The sequence below is a fragment of the Rhincodon typus genome, chromosome 7 (assembly GCF_021869965.1).
Source record: "Rhincodon typus isolate 14 chromosome 7, sRhiTyp1.1, whole genome shotgun sequence".
Classification (NCBI taxonomy): Eukaryota; Metazoa; Chordata; class Chondrichthyes; order Orectolobiformes; family Rhincodontidae; genus Rhincodon; species Rhincodon typus.
In genome coordinates, this window is record NC_063338.1 from 5,602,548 (window position 1) to 5,615,604 (window position 13,057).

The 13,057-nt window shown below is 39.5% G+C and overlaps 1 protein-coding gene across 7 annotated transcripts in view; it reads right to left on the reverse strand.

Annotated features, from left to right (window-relative positions):
* rbm44 (RNA binding motif protein 44) overlaps positions 1 to 13,057 on the reverse strand; it is a 140,660-nt gene that overhangs the window by 95,839 nt on the left and 31,764 nt on the right. For 5 of the 7 annotated variants that reach the window (XM_048598581.1, XM_048598583.1, XM_048598584.1 and 2 more), the window contains exons 3-5: positions 11,308 to 11,438; positions 3,941 to 5,661; positions 1,483 to 1,562 (exon numbers count right to left, since the gene is read on the reverse strand). In XM_048598581.1, the coding sequence (XP_048454538.1) occupies positions 1,483 to 1,562; positions 3,941 to 5,661; positions 11,308 to 11,438 (1,932 nt within the window). The remainder of the gene's footprint in view (positions 1 to 1,482; positions 1,563 to 3,940; positions 5,662 to 11,307; positions 11,439 to 13,057) is intronic. The other 2 variants (XM_048598588.1, XM_048598585.1) reach the window with 1 other exon arrangement.

A 13,057-nucleotide genomic window follows, 5' to 3' on the forward strand; every position in this document is an offset into this window, starting at 1 on the left:
CAGTCCCTTGTTGCCAGTCCCTAGTTGCCCTTGATAAAGTGGGTGTGAACTGCCTCCTTGAGGACTTTTCAAGTTAGGATGGTGATTGGCTTGAAAGGGAACTTGCAAGCGATGGAGTTCCCTTGTATCAACTTTCCTTTGCATTTTACTGCCCTTGGCTTTCTCGACGGAAGTGGCTGTGCATTTGGAAGGTGCTGTTTAAGGATCTTTGGTTGATATATGCGGTGCATCTTGTAGATAGTAGAACATACCACTGCTACTAAGTATTGGTGGTGGAGGGAGCGAGTGATTGTGAAAGTTGTACCAATCAAGTTAGCTGCTTTGTCCTAAAAAGGTGTCAAGCTTCCTGTTGTTGGAGGTGCACTGATTAGGCAACTGGGGAGTATTTCATCACATTCCTGACTTGTGCCTTGTAGATATGGAACAGACTTTGGGGAGTCAGGTGGTGAGTTACTTGCTGCAGTCAAGTTAGATTGCGTACTTCACACAATCTAGTCTATTGCATTCACTGCTCATAACTTGATCCCCTCTACATTGTGGAAATGAAGCACAGACTGGGCGACCGCTTCGCAGAACACCTATTTTCTGTCCGCAAAAAAAAGAATCTGAGCTTCCAGGTGCCTGCCACTTTAACACACCACCCTGTTCCCTGGTCAACATCCGTCTCAGCCTTGCTGCAGTGCTCCAGCAAAGCTCAGTGCAAGTTGGAAGAACAGCACCTCATTTTTCCCTCGAGGACCTTGCTGCCCTCTGGACTCGATATTGAGTTCAATAACTTTAGGGCTTGAGCTCTCCCATGTCCTTATCCCAAGCCACATACATCAGGTCTTGTTAACACAGTTCACTATTACACACAACCCATTGTTACCCACTAACAGTCCCCATTAATAGTTATTCACCCACCTAGTCAGATCATTATCGATTTCTTTGTCAGCCTAATTGTAGTTCTCTCTCTTTGGGTCTATCCCCATCCCTCATTTACTCCTTACCCCCTACCCCAACCCTTCTGCATATAAACTGATGTTTTCCTACCTACCATCAGTTCTGAGGAAGGGTTACTCAACCCAAACATTAGCTCTGATTTCTCTCCATAGGTGCTGCCAGACCTGCTGAGCTTTTCCAGCAATTTCTGTTTTCGTTTCAAATAAGATTGTTATTGGAGATGGTCATTGCCTGGCATTTTTGAGGCATCAGTGTTACTTCCCTTTTTTTTGCCCAGATCTTGTTGCATTTGAACATGGATTGCTTCAGTATCTTCTGATCTTAAGATGGAGTGAAGGTCAATTATCAAATACATCTCACTTACAATTCTTATAGCTACGACTGAAGGTCTTTCAACTCATTAACCTTTGATTTGATTTGATTTATTTATTGTCACAAATGCTTTGTTACAAAATACAGTAAAAAAGTATTGTAGTGTGTCACCATTCTGCATTTAAAATGTGACTTCATTTATACATTTCTAATTACAGTTAGTAATACCTTTTACACTTTTTCTTCAGCTCTTCAAGTTCACCAAGAACTTTCCTCAATTTGGTTTTGCATTGATTGGGACCCAATTCCTGCATTTAGCAAGCAAAGCACAGTTAATCACCTTTTTAGATTCAAAGAGAATTTGTCTTGACAATTGGCAGGCATTGCTCAACATAGATAAATCTATGCAGTGAGCACAAGGAAGGGCATTAAACAATGAAAACAAACTGAATGATGAAATACTACTGATACTTACACAAGGGCCCAAACTGTCTTTGGCAAAACAGTGCAAGAACTTTCAAATCAGAAGCCCCATCCCTGAACCAGGCACCCACCATTTTTGCCAGGATGGGTTGTAGTTTACACACCCATGGGTCACAAGGCTGCTGCACATATAAAACTGCATTTGCCTTCAATTTTAATTTGCGAGATATCCAAAACACAACTACTGAGCTTTAGACTTTTGAGCCAAAACTCAAAATTTGCAGGAGATATGGGGAGATACAGAACCCTTTTGGAGAAATCCAGGTGCCCCTTTCAGAGGGGCAGCGGACTGTTTGGGAGAAGTCTGGTGTTCTTTGAACTGTGTATTAGAGAGCGCAACTTTGCCAGCATGGGTTGATTGGGTATAGTTTGTATATTGCTTGTTGCGAGCTGCTGAAAGGGGCCATTTGATATGATCCCTTAGTCTTTGGAAAGTACGGCCTGCAGGGAAGTCACTATCTTGCAGATTGCTTTGTGCCCTTTTTCTGCATTATGCTTGCTTACGAAGAAAATGTCTTAGGTCTTAAATACAAAGTTGTTGACAAGGTCAACCCTGTAACATGTAGAACTGTAGGAATCCTAATGTATACAAATGAAGGTGGGCACGCAGTAGATGGCAGAAGATACGTGGCTGATTTCGTGACTAATATACTAAAAAAAAAAGCTAATTTAACTATCCATTTCAAAGGTGCATTTGAATGCAGGATGAATTCATTGAGACATACAAAGAAACTGACATGAATCCATGGGTTAAATTCTAGCAAACCTATCATCCGCATCTTGGAAATGTGCAAAGGAGGAGTCAAGATGCTATTCCATCTAAGATATTTGTAAGAGCTGGGCATACAGGAGACCCCATGGCATCATCATCTCTGGCAGACCGTGGTAGATATAGTGTTAATATAACTGAATTCAATTTGCACAAAGATGGCATATCTAATTGCTATGACATTTTGTCTGCAGAATGGTACATTGGCGAATACGTTAAACTGGTGAAAGCAAATCGCCCAAACATTTGGTCAGTTAATGCTGTACACAACCATAAATAAGATAGAGTGTTAAGTGACATAATTTTTGTGTGCCTTGGGCAAACCTTACATGCATGAATGCAGTGAGAAGTGAAGATGAACCAGATGATGATTTGGTTGTGGCCAGATACAGCTAACTATTTTATACAGCTGCTATACATACTCAAATAATGCTGTGATATAGTAAGGTCAGATGTTAACAAAGTTTGTCTCAGTGTCTTCATTTCAGTAATGAGGGAGTCTAGGACTAAGACCACACTTTAAAGATAACACTTTCCTTTAAGATAAGGACAAGTTCTTTTTCTCTTTGAGATGGCTAGTAGTCTTGTGAAAATTGCTATCCCCGAAAGCAGTGAAGATTGGGTCATTGATTTTATTTAAAGCTGAGTTAGATGGACTTTTTTGATAGACAAGGGAATCAGTGGTTAACAAGCGCAGACCACCCGGAAGAGTGGATTGAGACTTGATTTAATGTCTCTTCCAAAAGTCAGTACCAGCAGTACAAGTTCTCCAAAATATTTCATAGCTAGGTTCCCAATCAGTTTTGGATAAGGCATTAAACTGACTCTGGAACACTGAACTCTTTTTGCAAACCTCAACCTAGTTTCCACAAGTGATTTTAGCCATTTGAAGTTGATTGCTACTGGCTCCGAAATACTGCCCATGGACAAAATAAATGAAGCTTAAATTTGAAAGCTGCAAATTCAGATCAGTTGGTAATGCATCATACTCTATGTAAGCACATGAAGCAAAGTGGCACTGCTTCATAACAATACTACAGTTATAGCATTATAAGGTCAGACTTTAAATAAGGTCAACCTGATTCTGGACAGAAACTGGAGTCATCATGCATAGGGTTTAGCTCAACTTAACTTGAATCAGGCTTGAATGCCAGCTACACATAAAACAATGAGGTTAGTTAACACTGACATTAAATTTGTTGTGCTATTAGACCTCAGGAAATACAAGATTCTACAACAATGACAACAGTGTTCCAGAGTGCTTTGGAACAGACTAAGGATGAGAAGGATATTGTAAAAATGTAAGTTTGTTGATTCTTTCTTATATGCCCTTCTAGGTGAAAAATTCTAAAATGGGATATGTATTTCAATTTCATGAGCAGCATCTTAACTTGTGTAGTACAAACATCTAGTTGACCAAAATAAAAATCGTACCTTTGAATATGAATTAAAATCTGTTGTCTGTAAGACCGTATTGATGGATTTCTCCTCTGTGGTGACCTTAGCTGTCTGTGTGCTTTGTTGTTTCACAGTAGATTCAACAATGGACCACTTTGTATTACATGCAACATTTCCATACTTTCTACTTTGTCCCAGAGTTGGTCTATTTTTGCTCATCAAAGTTATATCTGTGTTGTCAGCTCGGTCAACAACAGGGATTACAGCTGTTGTGTCTTTATCCATGGTGAAATCAGTTCTGAAATCAGTGCATGCATCAATATATTGGTTTACCTTCATAATTAAACCTTTTGAGCTCTTTTTCCAACAGTTGTCACATTTCACTTGGTTTTGAGGACAAGTTCCTTCAAGCAAAGTACCACCTCCAGGAGCTGTCAAGTCAGATGTCTGTGTGACACAGTTGATAAACCGATTGTCTTCAGTTATCTCTAATGGTTCAAATACATCATTCACTTGGCTCGTCACATCACAGTAATGGTCTGCTACTGCTACACTTGCAACAATGCTATCCTCAGCAGCTGACACAAATGAATCATCAAAAAACTTCCGTTCATCTAAATCTGCTGACATTTCATAACTAACTGCAGTTAGTTCACAGGTCATCTCCCATCCTGGACGATCTGGACTTTCACATGCACATTCGGTATTGCTGTTCTGTAATATGTCTTCAGCTTTTGAAATAATATTGGTAGAAGTTACAGTTTCAATCGTGTTAAATGGCACCAATGGTACCTGACTTTCACTTTCAATGTCTATTGATGTACTATAGGTAGATTGGTCATTGGCAAATTCATTGTCTTGATAAAGGAAGCATCCTTCTCTTAGATTAACACTCTCCAACAGTACATTAGTCTGAAGGACATTGTTACATGAACCTTCTACTTGTTCTAACATGCTCCCATTAGGACCTATGTTGTCACCATCATTGAATGCACTTTCTGAGGTCCCAGCAGATTTACATTCGAGAAGGTGAGTTTCAGCTGACCTTTCTGCACATTCACAAATAGCTATTTCATTATTCTCATGTATGAACGATCTTGGTGTTGAAGTGACTGCAGAAATAAAAGAGGTCTCATCGATTTCTTCAACTGGAGGAATACAACGTGCAAACTGATTAGATTCTGCAGGATTCTGAGCATCCGCATCAGGAAATGGTTCTATATTCAATCTCCCCAAATCCTTACATTCCGGAATGTATTGATGCAACGTTTCTCTTTTACCCTCCTGAAAACAATCACTAGCAGCTTGCTCCAAGTTCATTTCATTTAGTTTCCTGTACATTTCAAACTCTGTGTCCAAAGACAGGGTCGATTCATTTCCATACTCTTTCATCAATACTAATTTCTGCTTGTTCTTCTCTTGCTCAACAGCCAACACTAAATCAGTTTCCTTTGTCAGATCCTCAACAACTGAGCTTCCATTAGAGGAGTGAGTTTCATATGCTGACTCCAAAGCGTCTGAAAATTGAGATTTTGTCTCAGCAATTTCTTCAGCACGTTGAGTCGTTAATACCCTATCAAAGGTGTGAGGTTTCATTCTAGAGTCAAACAGCTGATTAATAGGTTTATCACAAATGCCTTCATTTGTTTTCTGCCTTTCAGGATTAGGGCTAACCGCTCTGAAGCGCAGGAATGCTTTCTCAGCAGTGGAAAAAGATGCAAGGATTCTCTGGTTGTGCGCAAGAAGCATATTCTTATCTATAAAATTTGTAATAATGAGTGTAATTAAAATTAAATAACTCTATAAAATGCTCTCTCTGTAATCTCATGGAAAATTGACCAGTATTCAATACCTGGAAAGCCACATGTTCACCGCATTATTTCACACTTTAAATTATTTAACCACAACTCTGGTAACAGTTGAAGCACTGCAGTGGGCCTTAGTACACTGGACTTGGGTAGATTAAAAATATTTGCCAAGACAGTCTCAAAGTACACATATGGATAATGACTGTAACTGTGGGACTGGGATGGGGGGTGGGGGAGTGCGGTGGTGGTGGAGATAGTATATTCACGCAGAAAACCATGAGTAGGCAAGCCCGGAGTGGACTTTCGGCAGCTGTGGCTGAGCAGAGTTTGGGCTGGTGTGTGACCCGACAGCATCGGCGACGGCTGCATTGGTGAGTTCCAGTGAGGACTCATGGTGGCGGCAGCATCTGTGGAGGGGAGATGGCGGCAGAGAGGTTCCGATGGCGCAGCAAGGGGGCCGGTTGTTGGCTAGTCCAGGCCCATGGCTGAGCACTTAACAAGATGGACTGTAAAGATGAATTTTATTTTTCTGTCTTTATATTTGATGTTTTGGTTCTTTTCTTCTGTATTTTAAGATGGCGCCAGAGAGTGGTGACACTATACAACACTTTTCTCTGTATTTCATAACAAAATACACGTGAAAATAAATAAATCAAATCAAAATTTCTGAGTGGTAGCCAATGATTAGTGACATACCAGGGATCAGTACTTGGACTCTAGTTATTCACAATGTTCGTTAATTTAGATAAGGGAACTACATATTAAATCTCCACATTTGTCGACAACACAAAGTTGAGTGGTAGGGTGAACTGTGAGGAGGATGCAGAGATGCAACTTAACGCTAGGTATGTGAAGAGAAAAAGATAAATGATAACAAATGTAGAATGTAGATCCCTTACAGTCAGGAAAGGGGAAGTTAATGGAGAACAAAGACATGGCAGACATGTGTTCACAAAGCAGGACACAAATAACATCTCAAAAATACTGGCGGACACAGGGTCTAGTGAGAGGCAGGAAAAAGGAAATTAACATTATGAGGGAAATGGTACTGGAAAAATTCATGGATTAGATGCTGATGAATACCCATGGGCCTGGTATCCCACATCCCACAGTACTTAAAGAAATGGTCCTTGAAATAGTGGATGCATTGGTGGCCATCTTTCAAGATTCTATAAACTCTGGAGCAGTTCCCATGTATTGGAGGGTAGCTAATGTACCCCCTTTTTATAAGTAGTGGGGTTAGAGAGAAAACTAGGAATTACAGACTAGACAGCCCGATATTGGTAAGGAAAATGCTAACATCCATCATATTAAGATTTAATAACAGAGCACTTGGAAAACAATGACAGGACTGGACAGACTCAGAGATAACAAGGTGTAGAGCTGGATGAACACAGCAGGTCAAGCAGCATCAGAGGAGCAGGAAGGCTGATGTTTCGGGCCTAGGGCCTTCTGAAGAAGGGCCTGCTATCTCTGGACAGACTCAGCATGGGTTTACAAAAGAGAAATCGTGCTTGATAAATCTACTGGATTTTGAGGATTTAACTAACAGAGCCGATAAGGGGGAAGTCAAGGATACTGTTTACTTGGACTTTCAATAAGATCCTACATAAGACATCAGCATGTAAAATTAAATATTTGGGATTGGAGATAGTGTCCTGACACGGACAGAGAATGGGCTGACAGGGAACAAGATTTAGACGAGGGAACTAAAAATACTATCTCAATATTTGTAGGCAACACAAGGCTGGGTGGGAGGGTGAACTGAGAGAAGGATGCAGAAATGGCCCAGAGAGATTTGGCCAAGTTGAGTGAACGGGCAAATGTGTGGGAGATGAAGTATAATGTGGATCAAGTGGCATTTTTCACTTTGGTAGCAAAAACAGGAAGGAAGATTATTATCTGAGTGGCGATAGTTTGGGATCGGGAGAGGTGAAACAAAGGGGCAGTGAAGAAAACAAATGGTATGTTAGCTTTCCTAGTGACAGAATTTGAGTACAGGAGCAGGGACATCTTGCTGTAACTGTACAGGGCCTTGAGATCACTCCTGAAATACTATGTGCAGTTTTAATCTCCTTGTCTGAGGAGGGATGTTCTAGCTATGGGATGAGTGCAAAGGTGGTTTACCAAACTGATTCCTGTGATGGCAGCTCTAATGTACAAAGAGAGACTGGATAGGTTAGGACTATAGTTGCTGGAGTTTAGAAAAATGACGGGGGATTCTAACAGGACTAGATAGGGTAAACACAGGATGTCCCTGATGACTGGAGAGACCTGAACCAGGGGGTCATAGTCTAAGGTTACAGGGTAGGCCATTTAGGACAGATTAGGAAAAATCTCTTCCTGCAGACAGTGGTTAGTCTGTGGAATTCTGTGCCACAGAAAGTAGTGAAAGCCAAAACGTTGAACATTCTCAAGGAATTAGATATTGTTCTCAGATCTAAAGCATAGGGGAATGCAGGAATAGGGCATTGAGTTGGAAGGTCAGCAACGATAATGCTGAACGGAAGAGCGAGCCTACTCCTACTTTTATTTTCACTTTCAATGGTTGAGGACTGGTTTGAGCTGGCTGATACCTCATCCATTTCATCCTCTGTCAATCAAACACCCTGCTTACACTACATGGATTCATACAGTAAGCACGCCAACTTTGGTGAGATCCTAAGCCTCTGTGGAAATGTAGCCTGGAATACATTGGTGCCTTCAAGGAGGGGTAAGACATAACTAGGTTAATACTATTACCCACTGACTCTTCCTGGTTTTAAAACATATAAAAACATTACCAGTTTTATTATATTTTCTCTGGACCAGAATCTTGACGCCTGGGTATTTTTCACAGATCAATGGTAAAAATCAACGCAGATAAAAAAAAACTGATTGTGGAAAGAATAAAGTTCAAAATAATTAAAGATCTTTAGGATTTGCTGAGATGAAAATCACTCAATATTCACTGCATTATGCTTATTTAAAATAAAAGAACAAAAGTATTCAGATTTTAAAATATTTACACATTGAGCAGAATTAACTATTTATTAGATAACTTGGAAATAAGCTATACAGGAGTTATCAAATCCACTGGGTAACAGAAGAATTAGTCCATACTGTAAGAGCATGTTGGTGCCGACTCAATGAGCCACGTCCTCCTTTTTTGTGTGATGACTCTATATGCAAGTCTCTCAAACACAAAGTAATGATAAGCAACAGATTACTCAAGAGCTAAAAAAAAACAACTTTTAAACTGTTTTAAAACAGCCTGATGATGAGAGTTGCTGTTAACCAGTTGTCACAAGTTGAGTAAGTGACAAAGTAAAGTTCTTCTGATAAATACAACACTTGTGGGGCTGCAGCAAACAACATTTTTGTCACCTAACCCTGTTAAAATCACAATGTAGAATATTTAAAGATCTTTCTTCCCAAGCTGTACAGCCAAATACAATGTTCATGATAACTACAGTCAAACCATCAATTTGTAATATAGCACCTTTGCTATACAGCAGGCTGCACAAGATGTACCACAAGAAATGGGCATCAAACAATAATGGTAGAGTTCCAGGGTCTCAGGGAAACTTCTGAAGGCAAAGTATTAGCAAGCTCCAACTGCTTAGGGAAAGAATGTCAGATAAAAGAGAAGTTCTTTGCCATTAGAGATTGGATTGATTGAGGATATTTGTCTCACCAGTGGGCAAAATTGGAAACAAAGCTGAAGATACTGCTGTAGTATTGCATAACAGACAAAGATACTAAATTCAAAACAAGATTAATAAACTGGAGGTATTGCCTGTAAATTCAGTTAAGATAAATGATCCCAGGGCACATTGTAAGTAATAGAATTTTGGCCCTCACCAAACAACCACTCCAATCACATTAGCTGATCATTTGTCTGATATGCTTTTTGTGGGACTTTATTATAAGCAGCTGTGAGAGGGTAATACCATCATCAGCATCCTTCACTCACACAAGATGATGGTCATGCAGCAAACAAAATCTGTTGGGAATAGAGGAGGTTTATATAATGTACTTTTGTTAATGGCTGATTAGTCGTTTAGTCTCATATGAAATAGTTATCATGTGCAATTGTGTTGTCGATGTTGGCATCAATGGACAAATTGGGGCCACGACTGAGCTGATGCTAAGGCACTACATAATGAAAGATCTGTTTATTTCTAAAACAGGAATGCTGAAAAGTAAAATTATTAAATGTATGCCTGTAACCAATGTGAACTAACAAATAATGGTACTTAAAATAGCTGAAATTTTAGGGGCAACAAATTTACATTAGTGCATTTTAAATAGCTTGCTTCAAATGGCATGTTCAGAGCCAGCGAGATTGATTTTTGACTGCTTAATCAGGTGATAACATGTCCCTGATGTGGCTAAGATGAAATCTTAAGCTGAAACACTATTCTTGCCTGCATTTAGCACAAGAAACTACGGAGGTAGTGCTAGGAATGGGCAACAAGAGGGTTAGGGGTTTACTGGCATTTAAATTATATACTAACATAAATAAATCACTACAAAGAATTGTGGATATTATTTAAAACAATATCAACTATTATACTGTTGGGAACTTTGAAGAGGACTTACAAAACATATCAGGAAATTTTCTGTACCACTTTGTCAACACTTCACCAAAACACTAACGCACAGGCTGGGCATTGTTTTAGAAATTGACTAAAAATGACCGAGTGCTGTGGAAATCTAACTTATAGGAGCACCATGAAAATGTGAGTTCTGGCCCTGGACTTCTGCTGGTGGTCAGTGATGAAGAAACTGTTATCCATCTCCTTGTCAAACGCACCTTAGCCAAGGAAGGGTGGAGATGGAGCGTTTTCATTTAAGTTCATCTTGAGCAACTCCATGACACAGGACTCTGTGCTCATTTGGCAGTTCCTAGGCATGCATATCAAGATAAATATGAACTGCACCTGGAAAACCATTAACTCTGTGAAAGATACTCTTGGGTTTGCCTGAAATTTGCTGATCTTTCAGTCCATGGAATAGTCCTTGACCAGGTGTTGCAGATCAGCATATTCCAAGCTCCGGGTTTACAGTGCATCCCGCAGCATGAAGTTCTGGGCAGCTGCTGCAAAGATATAGTGGGGAAAGGTCGCTGTCCTTAAGCTGCATTGTTTTGAATTCAATACTGCACCCCCCATCCCATGCTGTGTACCGCACAAAAAATGCACAATGTAAATCACATGTATTGAGAAGGCATTAAGGCACCAGAATGAAAAATGTTGTATAGAGACCTTAATATAGATTTCAAATTACAAGTTATAGAAACTGTAATGTTTTTCCCTCAGGCTGCATACACAATGTGGAATGTCATTACTAAATATGAAGGCTGTTACAATCCTATACATTGAATTTGTTTCCAAAAATTCTGTAAGATTAAAAACTGAAATAATTCAAGTGGAACGTGGCAAATGTAATTCCACTGTTTAAAAAAGGAGGAAGGGAGAAAACCAGGAATTACAGACCGGTCAACCAATTATAAAGGATGTGATAACAGGACACTTAAATGTCAACATGGATTGATGAAAGGAAAACAATGTTTGGCAAAGCTGGAGTTTTTTGAAAATCTAATACTCATACCTTCCAAATACAAAGGCTGCTCTCCATCTTTTATTGGTTCACTGCAGTTCTTACATTTTTGTGTACTTAAGGCATTGCAATAACTGCACTTTTCACAAGGCCAAATGCAGTAAAATGTAGGCATTTTTGATCTAAATGAAAAAAAAACCCAGTTAACTCAAATAGCTAACATTCTCACTCATTTTCATAGTCTTAAAAAAAAAATTATGCACTAGCCAAGCACTTAAAAGTATACATTTGACTTAAGCGCCTTATCACATTCAGATACGTTGAAGCTGTTGCTTAACAAATTACCCAGAAGTGCAGAGTTCTCTGGAGACAAAGAATTTACAGATTTCTTTGGTCCCTTTTCAATGGTGTCCTCAGTTACATAGCTCAAATAGTTTCAAGTGGGGGAATGGGAGAATATCTCTGGAACAAAAACTGTTCAGTTGCTTAAAATTACAAAAAGCCAAGCACTATCTGGTACAGTACTGCACAGAAGCTCATGTACCAATCATAAGTCAGTTTCATAGAAATTCTGCACTGTATTGCTGGTCTCCAACATGGAAAAGCTGCATTAAATGCTTCTTTCAGAGACTAAAACTAGGTTCTATACATTCAGTAATAAATCCAATAAAAATCTTATTTATCCAAAGTGTAACTTAGGAACATGCAAATTAGGAGCAGGAATAGGCCACTTGGCTTCTTCAGTCTGCTCCACCATATAATATCATGATTTATCAGATTATTCCACATCCTCACCCATCTCTGATAACCTCTTACTCCTTTGCTAATCAAGAATCTATTCCACCTTAGCACAAATATTCTAAACTCTGCTGCCACTCCTTTTCAGGAAAAGGATTCCAAAGACTCATGACATCCTGTGAAAAAAAAAGTTCTGCTCGTGTCTTAAATGGACAATTCCTTATTTGTTAAACAACTAATTTCACATTCTCCCACAAGAGGGAACATTTTTCTATTTTCACCATGCCAACACCCCTCAGGATTTTATATTTCAATCAGAATTCAAATTCAAATTTGTTTAGAATGGTCAGAATGTGGAATGTACCACAAGTAGTAGTTGAGGCAAATGGCACTGGTATGGTTTAACAGGAAACTAGATAAACATGCACGAGAAAGGAAAATGATATGTTCCAAGAATGAGGTGAAGCAGGAGAGAGGAAACATCTGTGGAACATGAACACTATCATGAACCAGCTGGGATTTGTTTCTGTATTGTGCATTTTACGTAATTAATATTCGGAGCATTTCAGGTCAGGCAGGCAGTAAAGATAGTCTTGGTTTGAATACAAGTTGTTGAATACAGAACAGAAGTTTTATCACACTATAAAAATCCTGAAAGTACAGAGCTGCCCTTGCTGTCACCTCAGGTTTTGAAGACCGAATGGGTGATTCAGATCTTAGGGTAGAAAAGCAAATCTTGTTCTTTTTTAAAACCACTTCTGGCTACATATTCACCAATTGACATAAAGCTTCTCCTCCTTCCAAGATCATAACCTCTGGTACCTGGAAGGACAAGGGCAGTAAATATATGGGAACACCAACACCTTCAAGTTCCCATCCAGCCACACACTATCCTGACTTAAAATAAGATCGTCATTCCTTTATTGTTGCTGTGTCATAATCCTGGTTCAGGAGGCCCTGCCACTAAGTATCTGTGGTAAAGGGATCTAACGATTAAGGTGGTGGATGAAGCGCCAATCAAGTGAGTTGCTTTCTCCTGCAAGGTGTCAAGTTTCTTGAGCAT